At 55.0% G+C, this 24,783-nt stretch overlaps 1 protein-coding gene across 1 annotated transcript in view; it reads right to left on the bottom strand.

Annotated features, from left to right (window-relative positions):
* Window positions 1–7,990: 7,990 nt before the first annotated feature.
* The window catches only part of TRABD2B (TraB domain containing 2B), a 211,729-nt gene continuing 194,936 nt past the window's right edge, over window positions 7,991–24,783 (bottom strand). Inside the window, exons 5-7 of the mRNA XM_031465080.2 lie at window positions 24,003–24,093; window positions 20,489–20,758; window positions 7,991–12,381 (exon numbers count right to left, since the gene is read on the bottom strand). Coding sequence (XP_031320940.1) covers window positions 12,162–12,381; window positions 20,489–20,758; window positions 24,003–24,093 — 581 coding nt within the window. The 3' untranslated portion in view covers window positions 7,991–12,161. The remainder of the gene's footprint in view (window positions 12,382–20,488; window positions 20,759–24,002; window positions 24,094–24,783) is intronic.

The raw sequence follows: 24,783 nt of genomic DNA, 5'->3' as shown, positions 1-24,783 counted from the left end.
GAGTGAAGGTTGGGGGATTGGGAAAGTTCAGGGCACCTGCTTCTTTCCTCTTCCAGCAATTATACTGACCTGCATTGATGTGGACTTCACGGATACGGAGCATTTCCGATCCATTGTCTCAGGTGATCACCATTCCAAGCTAGAAAATTATCTCTATCCCCATTTCCAGGATGAGGCAGATAAGACTGAGGGTTAAGTCACACGCTTTTTGCCATATACCACACTACCTCCTTATCCCTTGAAAGGTGCTTGTCTCTTGGAAAATCATGCAGAAAAGGCTGGGGTGGAAAATAGGATAAAGGGCCTTTAGCTCCAGATCCTAAGGGCTGGTCCAACATCACAGGACCTTCCACTCCTCATAGTGGACCGACACATGTACAGCAGGGGTTCTCAGCCCTTCCAAGTTGAACGTCCCCTTTTCTTACACGATTTTATGATGCTCCTTTCTGTGCCAAAATGAAGTATATGGATAATATCATACACCTACACATGTGATTTTAAAAAATAATTTAATGCCTTAACTGAAAGAAAAAAAAAATAAGAGGAAAACGGTCGATAATACAATAGTCTGTAACTTGGTATGTTGATGTTGGGCATAACGACACTAGCAGACAGAATGCAGGAGTCAAAAGCCTGCACCTGTCGACTAAAAAAAATGAATAACCTAAAAGTGGAGAATTGTGTTTTATTTCTTGGACAAACTGAGGACTTAAACCAGGGAGACAGCCTCTCAGATAGCTCTGAGGGACTGTTCTGGAGAGGTAAGGGAGGAGTCATGATAAACAGTTTTTGCAACAAAAACTAGGTAGTTGGTACATCAAAAGATACTGTTTTAAAGAAAAACCAGACAGCTCAAGTTAGTGAAATTAGCACTTTTCTATGTCTGAGAAGACAAGAATCTAGGCTCATTGAAATCATTGCTTTGATCTGCACCTTAACTATCTAGGGCCAGTATCCTGTTTTTTTTCCATCCTGAGTGCCCTCAAGGTGCACAGCTGTGCTGCAATGACTGATGGTGGCTTCATGACCGAAACATCCTCTGTGTACTGATACGGCATGGAACGACATTCTTTGTCCGCACACCTCTTTGTTGAGTCACTGAACATGACAGCTGAAATACAGAGGGGTACAGGAGCATTGCTCTGATGCTTCTGAGCCTGGTCCTCTCCAGCTCCCAAATTGAAGCCTTGCTCCTCCAGGTCACCTGTTCAGAGCCCAAGGTCACAGCCCAAGCAGCACTGCCCCCTGGTGGCAGCTTCCAGATGGCAGGAGAGACACCAGCACCAGCCAAATTCAAATCCCTGCTGAGGTTGTCCACAGGGAGGCTTCCAGTTCTGTGCCTTTGGGTGTGGCTCAGGTGGGCTGCTCCAGAGGGTGGGGAAGGAGAACTTGGCAGTCAGTTATCATCAGGGTGCTTCCAGCAGTGCTGCCCAGGCCCTTCCACGCTGCCCCACCATCACAGAGGAAAGTCCCTGGGACCACGAGACTTCCTGTGTCATTGTGTCGCTGGGACCTGGCTCAGGCATGAGGGGAGGGAGGGCTCAGTAAATACCCTCCTCCTTTGTCATCTTTGTCATCTTATCACAGCCACTACAAAGGACTCAGAGCTCTTTGATTCTACAAACACAGGTGTGTCCATTTGATCCTAAGCCCTCATGGTAACTCTGTGGGGTCAGGGTTATCCTCTCCCATTTTGCTGATGGGAACACTGAGACCCAACGGGAGGAAGAGGTTGGGCTCAGGCCATCAGGCTTTTACACCACATCGTGTCACTTTGTTCTAAAGCTACCTGTGGCTCCTTGCTGCCCAGTGCCTTGCAGTGGCAGCCCCTTACACCTGACTCCAGCCCCGCGGGAGCCCAAGCTCCTGCTGCAACCTCCTCTGCATCCTCCAGGTTCTAAGGCAGTTAGGTCTCCTCAGTTATGCCTCCAAGGGCACAGATTCCTGTGATAGTGGGCATAGCTTTCCCACCAGCACATCTGAGAGTTTAGGGTTGGGACCAGTCTCAGGTACATATCCCTTGGCATGAAAATAAATGCCCAAAAGTCAACCTCGCTCCTCCTCCGACCTCCTCGCTTCTTGCCCTAGTCCAGGGCCCACCTACACTGGCTCCTCCACAGGGCACCGGGCTGATTTGCAAAATCACAGATCCATCAAATACCATAATGTCAGGGGAACAGAGAACTCAAGCAGCGAGAGTCAGGGGCACACAGCCGACCTCAGGGGCTCCCACTGCTTTCCTGATAAAGAACTAACTTCTAAATGTGCGCAGTGAAGCGGTCCAGGCCTGCCCTTGCCCACCACTCGGGCGAGATCGCCCTTAGCTGCGCCTAGAAGCCGCCATCTGGGGCTGGAACATTTGCGGTCCTCCAGCTGGATGGGCTGCCTTGTGCCCCCACAGCCTGGCTGCCTGCAGGGGCAGCAGTAACGACTAACACATGTGTTGGGCCTTTGTTTCTGAAGCATTTTTACATCTACTTTCTCATTACAACCTTATTGCAACCTATGCCATTACAGAGATGAGGAAAACGAGGCTGAGAGAGGGAGGGATCACTTGAGGGCAAGGCCAAGGCCAGGCCCCAGACTCCCTGAAGACCAGCCCATGACCAGGGCTGAGCCTGCAGAACTTTTGTCAGAGGAGGAGGGGGGGAGGGGCTGCTCTACTGAATTTGGGGAGCCAGGCAGGCAATTCGCATGTTCAAGATTTCCTGGGAGGAGGTGCCTGCTTGCTCTCAGGAGTGTCCCCATCCGTCTTGGCTCGCATCCCCAGCCGCAGCCTGTGCTGGGAACCCACCCTGGGGCCTCCTTGCTCTCAGGGAGACCCTGCTGTGTTCCAACCCCAAACTGTCCTGTTCCTCCACCTGGATCTTCTCTCATCTGGGTTTCCTTTCTCTCCATTCGAGCCTCTTCCTACTACTCTCATTCTCCTCTTCCTCTTTCTCAGGCACGGTCTGTCCGTCTGTCTCTTCCTCCTCTCTGTCTCTCTCTCTGAGGATCCCTCACTCCTTCTGGAGCCTCACTTTCTGTATGGTTTTCTTTCTTGTTCACCTGTCTCCTCCTGCATTCTTTCTCCATTCCTGTTGCTGTCCTGCTCGGCCCCCTTTCCACCCTTCCCAAGTCTCAGGGAAGAGGAGATGGTTGGAACTAGGCAGGGACCGTCTGGGGAGCTTGCGGGTCTCCAATCCTTGCCTGGGGACTTGTGTCTTCAGGTTGGAAATTTTATCATTCTTATTTTGCGACTGATCAGGGAGGAAGAAATGGAAAATACAAAGAGAGAAAGCTCAGGAACCTTTTTTTGCAAGCCCAGAACTGACATAAAACGGGGTTTTATGAATATTTTCTGAAAATGATTTCTTTTTATGATGCCTTAACAGTGGCTGGCCTGGCTGGCCTGGCTTCCTGGCTGCAGCGAACCACAGCTGGAGGCCCCCACTGGAGCCCCTCTTAACCCAGCCCGGCCCGAATGGGCCAGGCAGCCCTGGAAGATTCCCAGCTGGCTCAGTGAGCCCTGGAGCTCCCACACCCCTCAGCTCACGGGAGCCCAAGGCTGGCAGGTCTAGGATTGTGATTTCTGTCCACTTGTAACCCAGACATGGCAGAGTATTCCAGCTCCAACGTCCCTGGTTAAGATTGTCCTGGACACCCAGCTCTGTGGGTGGAGTTCAAGCCCCACCCAGACTTGGTGAATTCCATGGGGCTCACATTCATGTGGTCTTCTTGGCCTCCAGCCCCCGTCCTTGACCTTGCCCCCTCCGCTTCTTACCATGTCAACTTAGCAGTGAAAATCAGCCCCTTCCATGGCCCCCCTGCCATCCCAAATCTTCACAAGCAGTGGAGGACGCACCAGAGATGGGCAGAGCGGCTGGAGCTGGGGCCTCACTGCAGCCAGAAATGACTATTGCCTGCAGGTTTTCTCCCCGCTGAGGCGCCACTGACCCACCTCCCTGTTTCTATCTTCTCTTCCCAGCTCCTTGCTTCTCTTCCATCCTACTCTTGATTTCTTCTTTCTCTTGCCCTCCTTTTCAGAAGCAAAATGACAAAATCCTTTCTCCTGGCCATCAAAATGACTTTCCTTCCGCCTCCTTTGAGGTGGGAGAAGGTGCTGGTTTTCCATCCTACCTTAGGCGTCCCTGGACGCAGTCTTCCAAACAAAGACGGACGCTGCTCTTTCTCAAAGGAATTTTAGGCTCTACAATTTGCTCCATGTCCTTTCGTGCATATAAGAAGACGGAGGCCCAGAGAGGGGCAGAACTTGCCTGGGGCCACAGAGCTGGCTGAGGCAGGGCTGGAGCACAGGGCCTGCAGTCCTTGGCATGTGTGCATCTGCGGCAGGACACTGAGGGTCTCTGCAGGGTTGGCTGTAGGGCCCGAGATGCTCAGGGTTGGGAGGGAGGGGCCTCAGAGGATATAGAAAGATGGAGAGGGAGCAAGGGCACAGAGGCGTGAGAGATCAGCAGAAAGAGAGACAGAGACAGAGGAAGACAGGGCGGCCAGCCGGCCAGCCTCTCCCCTGGGGTAGGGGTCCCTGCCCCGTCACCCCCCATGTCAGAGAATCCCTAGCTCCTCAGCATCCTGTCCTGGTCCTGGGCAGCTCTCCCCCACCTCCTGGAGCTTCCTCCCCGGGCCCTGCTCTGATCTTTCTAGCTACACGGAGAAGCCTCCAGTCTGGGGCTGCCCTACAGCGATTTAGGGCTGAGATGGGGTCCTCTAGAATCTAATAATCTAATACCAGAAGGGGCATCTGGTTTCTCCCCGGAAGAGCACGTCAGTGGGAGCCTGCCCAGAGCTCAGGGCGGGAGGGGTGGGCCGGCGGTCCCAACTTGGGAGGTGAAGACGTGTGAGTGCATTGGGTACGGACTCTTGGTCTCCCCTCTTGCTGCCATATGGAGAGCAGACCAGCTCTGAAAAGTCCCTGGTCCCCTCAGTCACCCATTCCATTGTGTCTGAAACCCCATTCCTGGGCCACATCTTCTCCTCCAGGGGGCTCTTGACCTGAGGGCCACATCCTCCAAGGAAGGACAAAGGCTCACTCTCCCGCTGGGCGCCTAGGTGGGTAGATGACAGAGGCTTCTTTTCCTGAGAGCAGCTGGTATACAAGGGGCAGAGAACCCAGGGTCATGGGCCACAGCAGGAATCTTCACATCACTGATGCCAACCCTAAGGACCATCGCGCTGGGGCAGGGTGGGGAGCAGAAGGCTGCTTCTCCGGACCTCCGTCCAGAGTTGGTGGGAGGGACAGAGGTCTGGGCAGGCTCCAGGACGTGGAAGACGCTCATTGCACTGGGCCTCGGATGGGACCTCACTTCACCAATCTGGCCTGTGAAACAGGGATGCAGAGGCCTCCTTGCCCAACTCACAGGCCGCAGCCCACACAGGACAGCACGGCATACCTGGGTAGAAGTTAAGAGAAGAGTCTTGGAGCCTGACTACTTGGGTTCCAATCCCAGCTCCAGCAATTACAAGCTGTGTGATTGTGGACAAGTTTCTGAACCTCTCTGGGTCTCAGTTACTTCATCTATAAAATAGGGATAAAGAAGAATAGTTGTGAGAATAAAGTAATTTAAGACATAAATGCTTAGAATGTTGTGCGATGCATAATAGATGTTCAACCAGTGTCAGCTTCTGGTTGCGTTATCACCTCTATCTGGGGCGGGTGTAGGCCCACCACGTGCAATCCACACTCCTCTTAGTAGGAGCCAGTGAGAACTCGGTAATCGCCTCGGTAAAGGCGCTAGGGTTTCAGACCTAGAGACCTCTCCTATGACCTCTCAGGCACGTGCCCCCCTCCCCCACCAAGTCCCAGTGGTTAAATCGCTTGCCTGGGGGACCTTGCAGAAGCACACCTTGGGCAGATTCCAGCCAGCTAACACTTGAAGTGTGACATCTGATATGATGTAGAAGCTGTATTTTTTACCTGAGGTCTTTCCTTTCTTCTTCCTTCCCTTCGTCCTTGACTGAGTCTTTCTTCCACTAGATGTCAAATCCTATGCTTTGACAACACAGAGATGACCACGCATGGTGCTGGCCCCAGGAAGCCAAGGGGAAGGACAGGCACATGCAGGTCATTTCCCCACAACCCAGGTGCACAACGAACAGGGTGCTGTGGGGATGGAGGGGAGGAGGGCCTAACTGGGTTTGAAGAGTCTCAGAAGCCTTGTGGAGCAGATACCACTAGAGCTGGGTCATGCAGGATGTGTAGGAGCTCAACAGAGCAGTGAGCGAGGGGCAGAGATGCGGAAGGATAATGGGCGCCAGGGGAACAGCGTGTGTAAAGGCAGAGGATAGGGAAGAGTAGGATGAGTTCAGGAAACACAGAGGCAGCCAGTGGCCCTGGAGTGTTGAAAACCAGGAGAGGAATGGGTAAGATGTGAATTTCACACTGCAGACATGGGCAAGGGCCAGAGGACCCGGTGTGACATTGACCCTTGTTCTGGAAACAGTGGGGAGACACGGTTGAGTTTTAAATTCTGGGGAGGTGCGTGGTCATTGTTGTGGTTTATAGAACTCTCTTTGGCTGCAGGGGGGAGAGTGGGCTGGAGGGGACATGGCCGTAGGTGGCAGGGGAAGGGAGGAGGCCTGGACTAGGGAGGGGCAGTGGGGTGGAGGAAGGTGGGAGGATTGCTAAGATTAAGTCAGTAGGTGTTGGTGAGTGAGGAGTCAGAGAAGGGGGGCCCCAAGGATGAAGCCAGGTTCTAGGTTTGTTGCTTGGGTGAACAGCTCCTCCAGGTCTGCAGAGAGCTCATCCTGGCTGGAGTGGGCTCTCTAGACCCTACTTGGCATGAGACCTCTCGAACTGTTAGACTCCTGCCCAAACCACCCTCCCAGAATCTGCCTGTATTTCTGCAGGGAAATGGGCCGGATCCGGTTCCTCTGTGTCACTGCCTCTGATGCTGGCTCTCCCAGCAAAGGCGATCTCCCCACACAGGGCGCTCCCTGGCAGGAGGAGGGGAGTGTCGGCGCACAGAGACAACACCTCGTTGAATTCATTACATCTTTTATTAATATATTATGCTACAAAAATATTTTTGGCAAAATAACATTAATAGCATCTTTCTTTGTCTTCTATTATATTCTTAAAGAACTCTTCATGATAATTCACAGAAGTGAGGGAAAGAGGTGATTAAAAGAACATCACGAATACCTTTCAAATACATTAAGATTTGAAGCTTGTGTCACACAATGAGAGACAGGTCGGGACGCCCTGCAATCCCTTTGAGGCCCAGGAATGGGGCAGGGGCACTGGCTTCCCCTGCTCTGGGCTAGAACAACTCTTGGCCAAGAGCCAGCCCTGCCACCCCAGCCACTGGGGGCCCAAGATGTCTGAGAGCCCTACTGGGACCGTCTTAGACTTGGGTCTTGCTGGAAGCCCAGCTTCCCCGCAGTGGGACTGTGGATAGAGGGGCCCTCCAAGGTGTGCTACTCTGTCACCCAACTCCACGGCAGCCTGCGAGTCCTGGGAGGAAAGCCAAATGCTGGGCTTAGGGAGTGGTGGCACCTCACCCTCATGGAGCCCCAAGATTGCGTACAGCGCTCCCCCAGGTCTCCAGAACAGCCCAGGTAGCCCAAAGTTTCCATTTGACAGATGAGGAGATGTAGGCTCAGAGAGGGACAGCAGTTTGCCCAAGGTCACCCAGCAAACTGAAGGACTTTCTAGAGTATCTCTGGAAAGGAAGAGCCCACATTTGGAGGAAGAGTAGGGGGAGCTGAGGGTGTGCTGATGCTCCAGGGAGAGGGCCAGGTAGGGCTCAGGGGTTCTCATGAATCCCTCCTCCCTCCCCCAGTGTCAGGGGCTGAGGGAGGGAAGGAACTCTGGGTTGGGACCAGGGGCCTAGGCTCCAGTCCAGCCCTCCCCCACCGCCCAGAAGTCCCCAATCCCAGGGAAGCAGGCAAGCCTGCCAATTCACCTCAGGCCCGGTGGGGCTGCTGACGAACGGAGGGGCTGGGGTGCCGGGCTGAGGGGATGGACCGATTTCTGAAACTTACTGGTTTAGACAGCCAGCCTGGGTGATTTTTTTGGCTGCTTAGATGAATTTTTGGAAAACTAACAATGTTCAAAGAACCTGAGCATTAAAGAGCCAGGAGGGACCCTACCCGACTCCCTCACCAAGACTTCAACCCTCCTACCACGTCTCCAGCCAGCGGGCCTGCCGCCACTGCTCACACACCTCTTGGACAGAAGCTCCCCACCTGTGGGGCACCTGCCATCTGCCGACAGCTTTGGCTTTGCAGAGACCACTCCACAGCAGAGCTAAGGTATGCCTCTCTGTCTCCTTCATTCTTTTCTTCCTCTGTCCCTCTCCACAACTTTTTGAGGGCCATCTTTGTGTCCAATGAGGATACAAAGATGAAGGCCTGTGACCCTTGCCACCGAGGAACTCACAGTCCAATAGGAGAGCAGAGACACAGTCTCAACTCAGAGGGCTTCCTGGAGGAGGTGCTGAGTTGATCCTCAGAGGATAAGGGGCAAGAAAATGGTGTTTCTAGGCCTAGGAAGTAGCACGTGTGAAACATCCCGTCTATTCTGGAAGTAACAAATAGGCTTCAGTCTGGCTAAGCACAGAGCAGGAGAGGTGAGAGGAGAGGCTGGCATGGTCAGCAGGGCCCGATCGTGGAGGGTGTAGAATGCCAGGCTGAGGGGCATGTCCCCAGCCCCAACTCTGTTCTCCGCTACACAGGATACCAGCAAAGCTGCCATTCTCAGGTGGACCCTCTCTCGTCATTCACGGTATTTTCATAAACTTTCCTTTTGGTGGAGGACCTTTCTTTGGGATCCCTTGTGACCATGGCCCCAGGCCAGAGACCAGGCAAATGGGACAAGTTTCCTGAGTCCCGAGGCTTGCGCAAATCTAGCTGAGGCCAGCAAGTAGATGACAGAGCATTCAGTGTAATGTAAGTGGAAAAATCCACTCACAGTCTTTCTGTGCAAAGCCGAATTTGCCAGTCAGTACATACTTCCATGATTCGCAGATTCCAGGTCTTTGAATCTCAGAGATGGAGGGGGCCTCAATGCGCTCTGTGGTTCCCCGCAACTTGACTCACACACCTTCACTGCCCTGCCTCACCTGGCTGCTGGTGCGTCAGGACAGCCCGGAGGGAGTGGAGAAGACACGGCCACGCTGACTCGAGCCAGAAAGGCCCTTGGTCTCTCAGTCAGCTATCCTGAGGGACGGCACTCAGGGCCGCCACTGACATGCTGGCTCTCAGTCCTTCCATCTTCTCTGCCTGCCTCAAGGTCAAATGTGAAGGTCCTAAGACATGCACATGATGCTCTCAGAGCCACAGGGGCATTTTATGAGGTGTGGCATGTAGAATGTGCTGGAAAAAAAAGTCAGCAGTGGTGGATAGATCATTCCAAAGCGCGTGAGTGGCTGAAGATGAATGGTGGTTCCCTGGCCCAGGAAGGGAGGAGAATTCAAGTGCCCCAGCCACGCAGATTTCCGTACACATGTCTGAGGTCTTCTGGGAAGTAAGTCAGCAAGCTCAGTTCATTTCAAATCCTGGCCAGTGGGTGATTGTCAGGGATCTGTGAACTTGGGCTGCAGATGTCTAATTCACAATGCCTCCGGTTGTTCCGTCAGCACGTGTCTATCTGATCAGTCGGCCCATCCATCTGCTGCCCATGCGTCTTTCTCTAAACACTTGAGTGATTGGTGGAGGGAGAGTTTGGACTCTCCCAGCCTGCACAGAGGAGGGACCCGGGAAGTCTGCCTGTGGCCAGAGGCCTAGGCAGGGTGACCTCTAAGGCTCCTTCTAGGAACCCAGGGTTGGGCTGCCTGTTCCATATTGATGATAAGTTCTTTTCCACCAAGAAAGGCAGCTAGATGTGGCCCCAGCACAGAGCCTGGTACTGCGTGTGCTAGATAATCACACACCACTTTCATTCACCTCTTTGGCCTTGTGCCTGGCACCGATCTGGGCAGGCGGTCAGGTGCCTGGACTGTTTACCAAATGCTTCTTTTTTAATTAACCTCAAGCTCCATCTTAATTCATCTTATGCCACACTCTGCCCTGAACAGAGGGAAATCTGGCCTGTGTGTTTCTAATTCCTTTACACTTATCTCATCCAAATAGCACTCTGCACGATCTGTTTGATGTCCAACAGACCTTCTGAGCCTGCTTTATAAGTCAGTTGATTCCTGCTCAGAAATAGGAAGTCACATTTCTGCCAAGGGTAAACGGACTCTAGCCCTGGCTTGGGTCAAGTTCAGTTTATAGTGTGGTGCCCACGGGGCTGGCTGGACCCTCTGATGTAGAGCTCAGGGCTCCTCCCGGTCTCAAGTTTGAACACAGCCATCTGGGTCAGAGCTGAAAAGAATTCAGCTGCCTGCCAAGATGCTTGTGGGACCTCTGACTATCCAGAGCTACCCAGAATTCTACCGTCTCAGGAAGGAGACAGCCGCCAAGCTGGGCCCAGCAGCACTGGTCTAATCAGACACTACCAGGCCCGCCGGGAAGCTCATGGTCCAGTGGCACTGGGGAGCAATGAGCTGGGAATCAGCAGACCTGCCCAGCTGTGCCGCCTTGGGGAAGCTCCTCTCCTCTCTGGGCCTTATTTCTACTCTCACTATTGTTATCTGTCAAATGAAGGGTCTTTTCTGCTCTCGGGTTCCAGAACTCTGAAATTGATGAGCTGCCAGCCCAGAGAGGGTTCAGGGCTGGGAGGAAGCCAACCTGGGTCCTCTGCCTTCTTGGCCACCACTCTGGGGGCCAAGGAACTAGGTCTGTTTCTCTGAGTCTCAGTGGCCTGTCTGTGTTGGGCTCCTCGGCCTCTCCAGACCGATCACAGCTGTCCTCCACCCCCACCTCTGATTTGGAGGGAAAGTCTCTCATTGGCTCCAAGATAAGACCAGTCGGGACATGGGACACATGGCAAGGCCTGCTGCCTGAGCCCTTTGGCTAGAGGGACCAACATGATAACTTTGGCCAGGCGGTCTCCTTGGCTAGAGTAAGACGTGTGTGCTGGCCCACTGGGGGGAGAACTGCTTCCCTCAGAGCTTCCCTGGGCAAAGACCACATGATAGATCTAAGGCCACATTCTGCCTGGGTGACACTGAACAAGTCCTTTTATCTCTTATGGGGGCTCAGTTTCCTCATCTGTGAAATGGAGATGATCACATCTCACAGAACTGCCATGAGGATCCGTGATGAAGTGAATGTGCACAGCGCCTGCCGCACTACAGGCTTTGGACAAAAGGCAGCTCTCATTCTGAGTATTATTATCACAGGACTCCCAGAGCCTATCCCTAAAACTGCCCTTCAGTGCCCACTCCTATCCTTCGGCCCAGCTTACTCCCTTTGGCCGTGGCTTCAGCAGCCTCTCCTGTAAGCCAAGGTGGATGAATGGTACCAGAACAGGGAGATCTGGACTCACAACCTGGATCTCCCGCTTGCTTTGTGACCTTGGGCAACCACCTTCCTCTCTTTGGTGAGTTTAACCAGCTCCGTTTAACCATCTGTCACATGGGGCTGAGGGACCACCTCCCTCAGCACCAGTATCCCTCCCCCCATCCCAGTGCTTTGGTCGAAACACTTACCAAGAGCTCTGGAGGGCCAGTTCACAGACACTCAGGGTTTTCAAAATAGCAGCATTCTCTTTCCTAAAGTATCTTCCCAGCCCCAGGATGCGTCCAGGGGAAGGAAGGACCGTCAGCGTTCACATCTCTGGCTCCCAAATCCAGCTTCACAAAAGCTAAGACTGTCTGCCTGCCCCTCCCTCTGAGGTCCCCACAGTGGGGTAAGCCAAACCTGGACACTGGAGGCTTCCACTGATCCAGGAGCCAGCCAGTTCAAAGTCCTCATGAGGTCATAGATGTCCTGGCAACCTGGGTTCACCTCCTGGGTTGGCACTGGGGCTAGTTAAAGGGTTATTAACATTGGCCACATAAAAATAGTTTTATCGGTAGAATAAATACATTTTTTTGTTTTAACATGGACACATATTTTACAAAAGAGTCCCATAGCACTATGGGAAATTAAGATCCTTCTACAAAAAAGAAGATGTAACTCGGGTACAATAAAGCTCTAGTGTTCTAACGGATCCCATCTGGACTGCCCGTGAGTGTCAGGCACCCCTGCAGGTGCTGGCAGGGGCAGTGGGTGTGGCCGCAGACCCTCCTGTTGTTTCTCTGGCTTCTTTCTCTGCACTGGGCGGGCGGCCGAGGTCAGGAGGGCCGGAGGGTGTGCAGGAGGAAGGGGGCTGCGATGCTGGCCACCACGGCGGGGAGGAGGCCCAGGGCCGGCTGGGATTGGCCGGACACTGAGCTGCTGGCCGGCTCCGGCTCTTCCTGCTGCTGGAGCGGGTCAGAGAGCTGGAAGGGGGGCTTGGCGGTCCTGGAGCTGTGCGTGGTCTGGAGGGGTAGCGGGGGTGGCGAGGCAGTGGTGCTAGAAGGAGAAAACACATGGAACGTGGAGTGGCCGCTCGGTAGCCTTGACCTGGATTGCAGCCGTAGGGTTCAGATCCAACTTTTTATTGGATCTATTTTTTTTTCTCATAAAATGGAGAAGGAAACAAGGGGCCCAGAGCCACACAGCTGGCCCCAGGTGTGATGACTCGAGAACTGGGTACCAGGCAGAAAGAAGTAAAGTTGTTCTGGAGGAGATCCACCTGGGGTCACGCTGAGGCAGGCAACCTCCACACCTATACGTGCAGGTCCCCCGGGCCTCCTGCTGCCCTCCCCTCCCCAGTCTGAAATAAACACACAACAAAACAAAATGCACAAACAACCACACGATCTCACCCTCATGATCACGGCTACCTTTTACTGAGAATCCACTGAGAGTCTGCACTTTACAAGCAGTATTTCTGGTCCTCAAAACAAACTTTCAAACAGGTCTCATCATCTCTTCCACCAGATGAGAAAACTGAGGCTCAGCAAGGCCCCTGGCCACAGAGGGGGTGGGGCGCCTCTTGGGGTAGGAGCCCTGGCTGGCTTCACTTTGCACAACCACAGGGAGTGCTGCTGACAGTGGTCCCTCATGAACTTATAAAAACAGAAGCCAGTTTTGGAGCTTGGCTCAAGGAAGCCCATTGAAAGTGATAGAAGAACTCAGACAGAGAGACAGAGAGTGAGACAGAAATAAGAGATTAAGTGTGGAACAAATTGGCAGGCTGAGGCCCGCACTTGGTGGCATCAGGAAGTGGAGGGGAGGGCAGAGGGAGGACCAGGTTACTGGCTCAGGCCCTGGAGATAGAGGAAATGATGACAGAGAGAGGGGCAGAGGGCAAGACAGGGACTGGGGAAGAGAGGGGACAATCACAGAGGCATAATAAAGAGAGGCCAAGGGGGAGAAGGCTATGGGGTGAAGGAAAGGGCTGGGCCCCAGAAGCGGGGAGCCCACGCCTGCCCTGTGCAGCGCCAGGCAGTGGGAGTCACACAAAGATGCAGACAGAACACCCGAAGCCCCGTCACACCAGAGGGCCAGGATGGCAGGGGAAGGCCAGGGGCAGGGTGCACACAGACGGGCCCCAAACAACCCAGTGTGGAGCTAGGATGGCCTCCCAGAAGAGGTGACACTGCAGTCAGCCATGAAGGCAGGGAGCCCAGCTTACACATGGCTGAGGGTGCTCCCAGCAGCGACAAGAGTACAGAGTGAGGGTCCTGTTCCAGCTCTGTCTCCAGCATGTAGGATATGTTAACCTCTGATCCTCAGGACAACACTACGAGGCAGGTAAGACTATTATCCCATTTCACGTGTGAAGAAACCGAGGCACAAAGAGGGTAAGTAACTCACTCCAGGACACACAGCAGGGACAAGATCTGAACTGGACACCCAGTCGGTGCTCACTAGCTGTTGATGGCTGGGCAGGAAGCTTGTCCTTCCCTGGGCATCTGCAGAGTGGGCGGCCTCCTCTATGTGGGACACTGCCCGCTCTCCAGTGCTTCCCCTCCCTCCCCGATGGGCTGTCGCTTCCAGGCCAGCTGGGAGTCCCTGCCCCACCCTGGCTGTGTTACCACGTGCTGGGCACAAGGCCCCAGCAACTGGCCATATCACTGTGGGAAGCCCTGTAATCATCACCGCCGCAGGTCAGTCCCACCACTGTGCCGGCTGGACCCTCTCAGCCTGGCTCGGCCTCAGTGGGGCAGGTGAGCAGAGGTGCCTGGGAGTCACTGAGCACACCACTGCCTGCACATGGCCTGGGACCTCTGCTCTGGGATTGCTGTCTGAGCACCTTCAGAAAAGGAGGGGCTTGTTACTCTCTGCTCTCTCCCTCCCTCCCTCTCTACACTGCCATGTCCCTGCATGAGGTCCCTGTCACCCTAGACTCTACAGTTGTGACATCTGTGTTCCTCTGTCTTTAGAAACTTCCAGAGGAGCTGTCACGCACCATGGACGGAGGGAATATGTCCCTGAACAGAGTGTGCAGGTGGAACCAGAGGGGAAGGGCAGACCAGGTGGCTCTGAACGCTCCTTATAACCCACAAAACCCAGCATGTCACGCCTCCCACCCCGTGCTGGACTTCAGAGCACCTGGGACCTCTCACGTGATCTGGTGCTGGCTGACCGCACGTTTCCCGGCTCTCCCTGCACACACCACCCTCTCCAGTCACATCTGATGTCCTGCTGCCATTTTCTGACTCACCTTTGAAGGCCTGACTCAATGTCCTCTTGCCTGGAGGCCTCTTTGATGTGCCCCCCAGCCCCTAATGCCACTTGGAAAAGCTGAAGTGCCCATAAAGCCTTGTACGTTCCGCACTGATCACACTGTGTCACTGGTACCTATTTATGCCTATGGGGTTCGAAGGGGTTTCCTGCGTAAGGTGCTTAGAACAGCTCTTGGCGCACTGTAAGCGCTGTATGGTGTTGACCATTTTTAGCACCATTTTTAATATGTTTGTGTCTGCATCACACCCTCCATTCGTAGAGCATTTCCTGTGCTTGATGCTATACATGTGCCATCTTATTATTACTGCCACTTCCAAAATGAGGACGCTGAGGCTGCAGGAGATTAGGACACAGATGTGCATCAGGCTATTTGCCCAGCTGGGCTGGGGCGCCGTCCCTAACCGCATAGGTGAGCAGGCTGAGACGGAGAGCCCAGCAGTGAAGTGTGGTGCTTCCTGCGGAGACCTCGTGCACCCGTGGGGGGAGGCTTGCCAGGGTCAGAGAGGAGGCCCCTTGGCCTCAGCCCTGGGAGGGGATCGTGCCCCAGCCCAGCAGGGTCACTGCCTCAGCCCCTTCCCTTCCTTTCTTTTCTAATAAAAATTTCCTCCCAGGGGCTGCCCCACTTTTCCAAACTGAGAAGCTGGGAGGCAAGGAAGGCTGGTCTCAGGAGAGGAGGCTGGGTGCCTCTTGGGATGTCCAGAGTGGGGGCCCAGGCTGGCCACATCCAGCCCCCACTGTCAGAAGGAAGACCAAGTGAGAGTCAAGAAAACTATGTCTCACAAGGCACCTAAAGGCATTTGCTTTCACACTGAAAACCAAAGATGCAAACTTCCCCTTGGAGCCTGACTGGAGGTTTTACTGCTTGGAAGGAATCCCAGGGAAATGGGGTGAGGTTGAGGGGATGGACAGAAAGCCCCTCCAAATGACCCCCACATCTCAGGCCCACTCTGCTCACAAAGCCCAGTCCGGATCCACACCCCCCACCCCAGGCTGAGGCTGGGGGAAATCATCTCATGGCAAAGTGGCCTCAAAGCCAAGCCAAACACTGAGTGTTCCCAGGCTCCGCGGACGGCTGGCACCAAGAGGCCCCTCATGTGGGAAAGGGCCCTCTGCCCGGGTGGAAGGCAGAACCCTGCTCTAGCCCGCCCGATGCTCCCGTGTGTTGCGAGACTTTGAGCAAGTCCGTCCTCTAAGGCCTCAGTTTCCAAGTGTATACAATGAAGGAACAGGAACAGACCAATGGACTTTAAAATGTTTTCTAGCAGCAGAAGACAGAAGTGAGATCTTAGGCAGAAGCCCAAGGTAAAGCAGGAAAGCAGGGCTGGTGCCTGAGACGCTGTCAGCTGCCTGCCCTGAGCCCCCTCGGCAGGGCTTCCTGGAGCAGGGCCGCAATCCCGGCACCAGAGGGTCTCTGAGAGCCACCAGGGCTGGGTTTGGAAAGTCTCGGGGCTGTGGCTTTCTTGCAATACAAGGGTGGTGGGATGTGCTCTGGGCAACCTCCGAAGGTTCCATGGAGACAAAGTGGAGATGGAGCTGGGGGCATGAGGGCCTGGGTGATGGGTGGCCCTGCTGGCTGGGGTGGAACTTCCAATGTGATCTGGGCAGACCGGTCAGACACAGGCAGAGATCTAAAGTGACCGCTTGTGTCTGCAGCTCCACATCCTGGTATCTAAGGCCCACGCCAGCCTCCATGCCTTTGGCCCCGTGGTCTTCTCTGCAGGGAATGCCTTTGCCCTCCCCTCAGCCTCGCTGGGTCATTTTGACCCTCAGGGCCCCTAACCCCTCAGCCCTCTTTGGCTGGATTCCTCCCCAGGCACAGGCAGACCAGCCGCGGCTTCAGGGCTATTTTGGCTGCACCATAGTGGGGAGCTGTCCCTGCCCGACCATGAGCCAAGACTCTTCCTGCTCTAGACCCCAGCAGCACTGGACAAGGGCTGGGAGCCCAGCCCGTGGCCAGCCACTCCTGTGCCCACCCAGGGGCTCTTTTAAGCCTAAGACGCTCTGAAGGCCCCAAAACAGGGAGACAGGGCGTGCGGCATCCCAGACCAGACTCTCAGTCCGCCACCGACACTGGAGGCAGCTGTTACTGAGTGTCACCAGTGGTCTGATGCCACTCAGCATTTCACAAGCACCATCTTTTTACTCGAAGCCTCAAAGCAAGTACGAGGAGGGGCTGGGAAGTCTGCCTGAATTCCTCTGCCTTTATCACTGTTTGTGATCCTGCTTCTCATTTCTCATGGGAGCATCTTCTACCTCTAGTCAGACGGGGCCCCAACCTCACGCAGAGACACTGAGCACCCGCTATGGTCCCAGGAGAAAGCCTGGCTGTGCCTGGAGAAACTGGAGCCCAAGAACCTTGGGGCAAGATAGCAGATCAGTAGGAGGCGTGCAGAGCATGCCCAGGGGCCCAGGGAAGAACACCATTCTCTTCCCTTCTGTGGGGGCTTGGATCATCTGCTCAAACTTCTGGGGAAACGGAGGCCGAGAAGGACAATGGCCCTCTGCGCATGTGTGCCCTGCTCCCCCTGTGCCTGCATGGTGGCACCCACAAGGCTCTGCGTCCCCACGTACTGACGCCCACGCCTGCGCCTGGCTTCCGGCCGTACCCCGCACTTGGGGAATGCTCTCTTCCCTGCACCTGCCCCCTCGTAACTGAACTTCAATCCAGAGGGCCCAGCACTCTGCTCCCTTGTTTATCCAACCCTCCCCCACCCCCACACGCCCCAGCTGTGGACTGGGAGAACAGCAGAGCCAGCGGGCATGACCTGCAGAGGCCCGTCTGGTCAAGGCCTTAACTGTGTAAAAGGAGAAACCGAGGACTGTCACAGATCCAACTGCCTTGGGGCAGTGCCTGGCACACAGCCAGCGTAGGAATGGCCTCCGCCCTGGTGAACCCCCTGGACACACACCTGCCCTGCTGTCCCCTCCTGGGTCTCAGACATGGGGGGTTCCCTGAGAGTGTCCTGCCGCTGCTGCACAGCCATCTGCGGACACGCGCTCGGCCCTTTCCACGGGTCCCCATAAATCATCTTGTCACGGGCTGCTGCTTCTCTAAACTTCCTTTGCTGTGTTTACATCTGGGGTAATGAGGGGTGAGGGGAGGCCGGCCTGCTCCAGGTGGTGTCCTGGCCAGGCGCTTCGGCCCCGTCCTCACTCGCTCTTCCCTTCTCTCACTCATGCATGCAGTCAACAAACCCTCAGGGAGGACTCCGGTGACCCAGAGAAGTCCAACTCAGTTCTGGTGCCCAGGGCCTCCTAGCCTAGAAACATAGGCGAGGAACTGCCATCTGTGTAACTGCCGGGACAGGGCACCCAATGGGGGAGGCGAGGGTGTGGGTGGTGGGGAGAAGATTGTGGGATGTGGGGGAGGACAGCACAGAAAACAGGCTCTGGGGAGGAAGGCGAAGAGGGAGGAGATGCTTGCCAGGTGAGGGCAGCAGGGGCATCTGCAAGGTGCTGGACACATGTGACTCTTAGCATTAGACACACCTCCCGGTTCTGATGCCATACCTGACTTGCCACCTGGTCTCGGGTAAGTTACCTGACCTTGCTGAACCTCAGTTTCCTCCTTGGTCTAAAAAAGCCTATTTCCAGGACTCGACAGGATTGGGGACGTGATGGATGTAAGTGGCTGGCACAGAGCAGGAGGTCAGCAAATGTCCATTCACATCCACCCCCGCAGAGAGAGAAGCAAGGACAAAGGTGGGGGGTCGGCCATGCATGGCCTGCTGGGGGGCAGCGCAGAGCCTGGTATCCCCCAGGGGGAGGGCCAGCGGGTGAGGCGGAACGAGGCAAAGGCTCTGCCCCCAGGCTGAGAGGCAGGAAGTTCACCTGGTGGGAGGAGGGGGAAGCACTGAAGGATCTCAGGCTGAGGAGGGCGATGGGCTAGGGTATCACTGTAGGTCCCACAGACCTCTTGGGACCCTGCTTCCGGGTCACAGGTGGAAGACAAGCTGGGGAGAGGGGATGGAGAGAAGAGGGTGGATCCAGTGGGATTTATGGGGAAGAAAATGAGAAAACTCTGAATGGAATTAAAGCTCCAAGGAAAACGGTTTTGTCAGAACGGCTACAGGTGGGTCCCAGGTTCCCCCTAGAGAGCTATCCTCTGCTCCTTCTCGGAGAATCGGGAACTTATGACTCCAGGAGGATGGATGGGGTGAGACCCAAGAATGACAGAAGCTGCCCCCTGTGCCTAGGCAGCTCGAGAGCTCAGGGTTGGCTTCCTCCATGATCCAGAGAAACTTTCAACAGACAGGCTGCCAGTTGGTGGAAATTTCCTTCTCTGACCCAACCAGATGGAGGAGTTATCCAACCACAATTTACCTGTTGGGACCAAGAAGGCGCTCCCTCTTGCCAAAGAAAAGCTGTTTTCTTCTTCTGAAACCAGGCTCTGTGTTTCAGAGAGACATGTTGTGAAAAGGAAACCGTTTGGAGTCATTTGCCGAAATTTACCTCTTAGACGTGGTTAGGGGCTGGGGGTCTGTGGCTGGAGCTGACAGCCCTGCCTCCTGTCACCCTGTGGACTGGACCCACCGCTGGCCAGGTCTCCTGGTTGCCAGGCGGGCTGATGGGGGCCCTGGGTGAAAGGCCTGACTGGAGTGCTTTATGGGCTGCCAGCCTCCGCCCCTGTCTGCCCCACGCCTCCCTGGCAGCCGGCGAGCCCTCCCCAGGGCTGAAGGAAGTGGCTCTCGGTAACTCTGTGTCCTTGCTCCCGGTCTGAAGGGGGCGGCCCATGCTGGGCATGGGAGCCAAATGTGTCAAGGCCAATAACAGCCTCAGGGGTGCCTCCGCCTTGGCAGGCCAGGCCGGTGGGGGCTCTGCAGACGCACGTTTCCCGGTAACCCAAGTCGGGCGCTTTGAAGCCAGCACAGGCCCAAAGGAGCAACAGACTTGATGCTTATTCCCTGAAAGTCTTTTTAAGAGAGCGCACACCCTGCACTTTAAGATAGTGGATTTGACTGTGTTCAACTGCCTGTCGATGACTCAGAGACTTGGCTGAGGGAGGCTCCTGAAGGGGATTCCTGTGCGACCCTGGGAAGCCCCCACTCCAGGCTTGGCTCACCATCTGTAAGTGAGGAGCCAGGTCCGTGTTTCCCAGAGCTGCTCAGACTCCCAGCGCACATTCAACACAACGGCTTTGCAGGCCCCCACATGGCCGGTTCTGACACATGAGGTCTGGGGCCTGGGATATTATTTACAAGTACCCAAGGTGATTCTTTCTGGGAATGCTGAGGAAAATCTCAGATGATGATCTTTAGGGTCCAGATGGAGACTCTGAGTCTCCGAAGGCCCAGTACCGAGGCACAATGTCCATTTCCCACAGGGTTTATCACAAATCCCCTATCCCCTCCCGAGCCAAGCCCACAGCCATCACCTGCCATCTCTCGCTTGCACAGCAGGATACCCCCTGCAACCTCCCTGCCAGGGTGTCGGCCACTGAGACCATCCAGGTGCAGGGAGCTCACCGCCTCCTGATGCAGCTGCCCTGTTCCATTTTCTCCTATTTTCACCTTCTGGCTCATGGGACAAATGGAGCCTACTTTGCACCCCAGGTGCATCCAAGAAAGGTAAGGACAAAGCAGACTTTTGTCTAGTGTACCTGAAGGAAGCTTCTATCCCTCACCTTTAAATGGAGAAAATTGTATTTGTTCTCATTTTGAGAATAAAAATTAAGTCAGGTATGAGCACGCTCTACAAACCCTGAAGGATAAACAGGAGGATCCTTTGAGAACAGAAACAATCCAGTTTCTGATCAAGTACCCACCTGCCACGCTTCCTTGAATGGGGCTAGCGGATAACAGAGCGTGCCCAGCCCTGGTGGGTCTGAGGTAGGCTCACTGGGAGAGACGCCCAGCTCCCGGCAGACCTGCTCCTCCCAGCTCACCTGTCCTCGATGCGGACCCAGAGGTCATTGAACTGCCGCGGCCGCTGGTGTTTGTTCTGTCGCTTGTGCCATTTCTTCTGCCGCCCAAACTCCTCCAGCTGGCTGAGGCTGTCGGGGAGCAGGAGGTGTGGGGACAGGGCTGGGTCCTCCTCCTCTGGCGGGGCGGTGGGGGTCGCCGAGGGAGCCGTGGGGACAGCAGCAGCTGGGGTCGCTGGGGCGGGGCTTACAGAAGTCCCCTCAGGTGGAGGTATTGGGCTCTGGGTTACAGGGCTGGAAAAGGGCAACAGCACGTGAGGCACGTGAGGAACGTGAGGAGCATGTTATTCATGTGGAATGGGGAATGCAATTCACTGGGAACGTTGTCATGGCAGGAGAAGATGCCAGGGTGCCCTGGCTGAGTCACCCAGGAAAACCACTGCCTGGTGTTGAGAGACAAAGTTTTGATTCATTCCTTCATTTATTGATTCAATAAATATTTATTGAGCATCTATCCTGCACCAGGTACTTTTTAGGAAGTAGGCACCAGCAGTGACCAAAACAGAAAAAGCCCCTGCCCTCTTAGAGCTTACATTCCGGAGCAGAAGACAGAGGGTAAGATGTGCAGGATGTCAGATGGTAGTAACTGCTGAGGAGACAAATAAAGCAGAGGCAGACAGGAGAGCATGGGCGTGGGGGATGCTAGGCAGGGAGGCAGTCTGGTCCCTGCCAGTGACATTCGAGCCCAGAACAGTAGGAGGTGAGGGAGTGAGCCTTAGGCAGGTCTCTGGGGTCATATCTGATCTTGGTCTCATTCACTCAACAAGCTCTAGCTGGGGGACTTCGGGCCAGTTACCTAACTTGGCTGTGCTGTGCCTCAGTCTCCTGCTCTGGAAAATGGGGATGTCACAGCTGGCATCTCACAGCAGCATCACACCGACTTTGTAAGCTGACACAGGCAAAGTACTCAGAACAGCACTTGGCAAAGAGTCAGCAGCTGAAATATTATAGTAATTAACAAACTTAAATATGAATTATTACTGCTGTTGCTGTGTCATTTGTCCAACCATCCAGTCACACATTTACCACCTATCTCCTGAGCACCTTTGCAGGGGAGGCAGGACAGTGCTGAGCAGCTTAGAGCTCAAGCTGGAGGCAGACAGACGTGGGCTCACATCCTGGCTCTGCATCCTCCGGGCTGTGTGACTGAGGGCAGTGACACAAGAGCCCAAGCAGCAGCCAGCTGTAAACAGGAGTAGTAACACTGCTCACTTCATAGGGTTGTCATGAGGATGGAAGAGATGAGGTCCTAAAACAGTGCCTAACACAGCAAACGGAGCTGACTGCAGCAGGCACTGAAGCAAGATTAAGCATGTGTGTGTGTGTGTGTGTGTGTGTGTGTGTGTGTGGAATCCACATTCCACACAGAGGGGCACAGACACCCCTTGGGAACACCCTCTGCTCCTTTCCCTTTTATTCTTTCTTCTCTGTGGTCCAAATGGAATTCCTCTGGGGACATCTGACCTGGGGGGGGAGGATGTTGGGCATGGTTCTGGGAATTACAAAGGCAAGGAGGTGCCCAAGGGAGCCTGTCCCCTGACTCCACTCTGGCATGCACGATGGAGTGAGGGGCTTCTCTCTCCTTGAAGGACAAAAGGCCATCATCTCAGCCTGTCCTCCCCCAGCCCCCACGGCAACCCCAGATTCCCAGGGTCCAGGAGATGCCGCAGCTGCTGGGGAGATAATTCAAAACAGGCAGACAAAAGGATGGATCCAGGAAGCACCTGTGGCCGATGATGGCTTTTATTGTTGGGGCCTCCTCGGCATTCCCCACCCCTCACCTCAGCCACAGGGTTTCAGGCTGCACTTGGAGACTCGGGCTGAGAGCAGGGCCTGGGGGGAGTAGGGGGACCCCTCCTCTAATGCCTGGTCTCTGAGCTGAATAGGAGCTGAGGCAGCCTTGCTGGCCCACCCGCCCCCCGTCCTGTCCAGATAGACACAATGAGCTTCCACATGAAGGTCCTTGGGGCTGGGAGGGGGAGCTTGAGGAAGGTCTTGTCCCCAAGGCTACCTTGGGTGCCTCAGCGCTCAACCACACGCCTACCCCTGGCCCAGTACAAACTGATTTGTGCTGTGTGCAAATGTTCAGGAAGAGCAGTCTGGTCAGGCTGACTCAGAAGATGAGAAGAGGGAGGAGTCCAACAGGAGAGTATTTATAAGTTCCCCTAGAAGTGCCATGGAGACAGGCAGGGCATGGGCCCAGAGACAGGAGACCAGAGGCTCGATGCCCCAGGAGACCCCAGGAGACCCCAGGCCTCATCTCTGCAGATGAGATGTGAAGAGCAGGGCCACAGTCACTTCTGAGCACTCCCACCCTCGAGCCCCAGCCCCAGCCCCTGAGGGAGTATCGTTGTGGTTAGGCCCTTAGGGAGGCCCTAGAGCCAGGCTGCCATTGACAGGAGCTGTGTGTCCTTCTGCAAGTGGCTTCAAGTCTCTGGGCCTCAGGTTCCTCAATTTTAAGGTGGGGATACTCATAGTTCCTCCCCCAGTGGTGGTTGTGAGGATTTAATGAGTTAAAAAGCTCTAAGAGCCCAGTATGCAGCGAGAAGGCAATAACCATTAGCTCTGACTAGTCAAGCTTCTTTTGGACGCTGGGTTTTATAACACCATGGAAGGGGACCGGAATTCCTTTGTGGCCATCCCTGTGGCCTGGTGAGGAAGGCTCCTGCTCAATGGTTGGAGCATGAGCCACATGGAACCCCCAAGTTTGAGGATTCTGTCATTGTCTTCCAGGGCTGCCCAGCACGCGCTGACACCTCTGCATGCCTGGCCTGGGGCTGGCACTGTGAACCACAGATGGAGCTGGCCAACCCCTGCTCTTGGGAAACTTGTACCCGAGGTGGAGATGGGGGACAGGAAACTCCCACAGGAAGAGAAGATGGCCCTATATGGCTCTTTGGGTGGAGTGAGTGTGCCCTGGCAGGAAAGTTAGGGTGAGGGACAGAGCCAAGAGGCAGCATTGGAGAAGATGTGGTCAGAGAAAGGAAAGGACCAGATCTGAGCGAGGCTGAGCTCCCCACAGGGAAGAGATCAGGCCACTGCTCGTCCTAACCATGGCCTCATCTCCATTCAGGGCCTGGGCATCCCCAGGTCTTCTAGGCAGCAACTCGGGAGTCCTACAGAGTCCTTCTACCTGACCCGATTACCAGTCTCTAAACCTGGAGTATCTCTCAAAACCTAATGCTCCTCCATTCCCACCGCCACTGCCCCCTGCTACTACCCTGACCGCCTGCCAGGATTGCACATCAGCCTCCTTCACTCTCTCCCCACCTCCAGCCCAGTCCCCACTCTTGGAAGCCTGGTCAAGGCTGGTCCCTGGGAGACCTGGTCTCACCAGAGGCTTCTTCATGACTCTCCCTCGCAGGACTGAGCAGGAAGGTGGGGTGCAGCCTGCCATGCAGCACGTGGTCAGGCATGGCCTGTGGACTGGCAGCAGCAGGGCAGCCAGTCCCACGCCCCCAGATGCCCGGCTGCTCACCTGTAGATGGTCTGCCCAGCGGGCGTGTGCTCTACCTCCAGCCCTGCCTGCCGAAGGACGTCGATGACCGTGTTGTTCCCCAGAAAGTGACCTGGAACACAAAAGACAAAGTCGGCTCAACCACGTGCCATATCACCAGCAACTGAGGACAGCCTCAGGCCAGCGACCTACATCAAAGTTAAGGGCCAGAGTCCCTGAAAGGCAATACAGTGTAGCTGGAAGAGGTGCCAAGGCCACCCTACCTGGGTCCAAATCCTGGCTCTGCTGCTCAATGGTTATACCACCCTGTGCCTCAGTTTCCCCATCTGTAAAGTGGGAATGATTGTATAACAGCCTCTAGAATTGTTGGGAGGACTCTGGGGACAGTGGCTGGCATGCGGTAAAGGCTCATGGTGTTTCCTGTTGCATTACTATACCTCACACCATTAAGCTGACCCCAGTCCTGGACTGTCCAGGCAGGGACAACCGCCAGCAGTCGTGCAAAGCCCAGCTCTGAGAAAACCTCTTCCAAGAAGCCCTCCAGCCTCAAGAGGTGTATGACCCATCTTTCTCGATTCCACCAGCAACTTGAGGCTCTCTCCCTCAGCACAGGGTTGGGGTTCTGTGTGTCCATGGCTGTATCCTCACCAGGCTCCATGGGGCAGAGCCTACATGGTCACTGCCTCACTCACGCTCAGTTGGCTGGAACTGAGGTTTGAGGATTCATTTGTTCACCATCTATCCAGCATTTATGGATCACACACTATGACCCAGACCCTGGCGCGGCCCTGAGGACTCACTG

This window comes from Camelus dromedarius, chromosome 14, assembly GCF_036321535.1.
Source record: "Camelus dromedarius isolate mCamDro1 chromosome 14, mCamDro1.pat, whole genome shotgun sequence".
NCBI classification, from domain to species: Eukaryota; Metazoa; Chordata; class Mammalia; order Artiodactyla; family Camelidae; genus Camelus; species Camelus dromedarius.
This window is presented reverse-complemented; position numbering and strand designations above follow the sequence as displayed.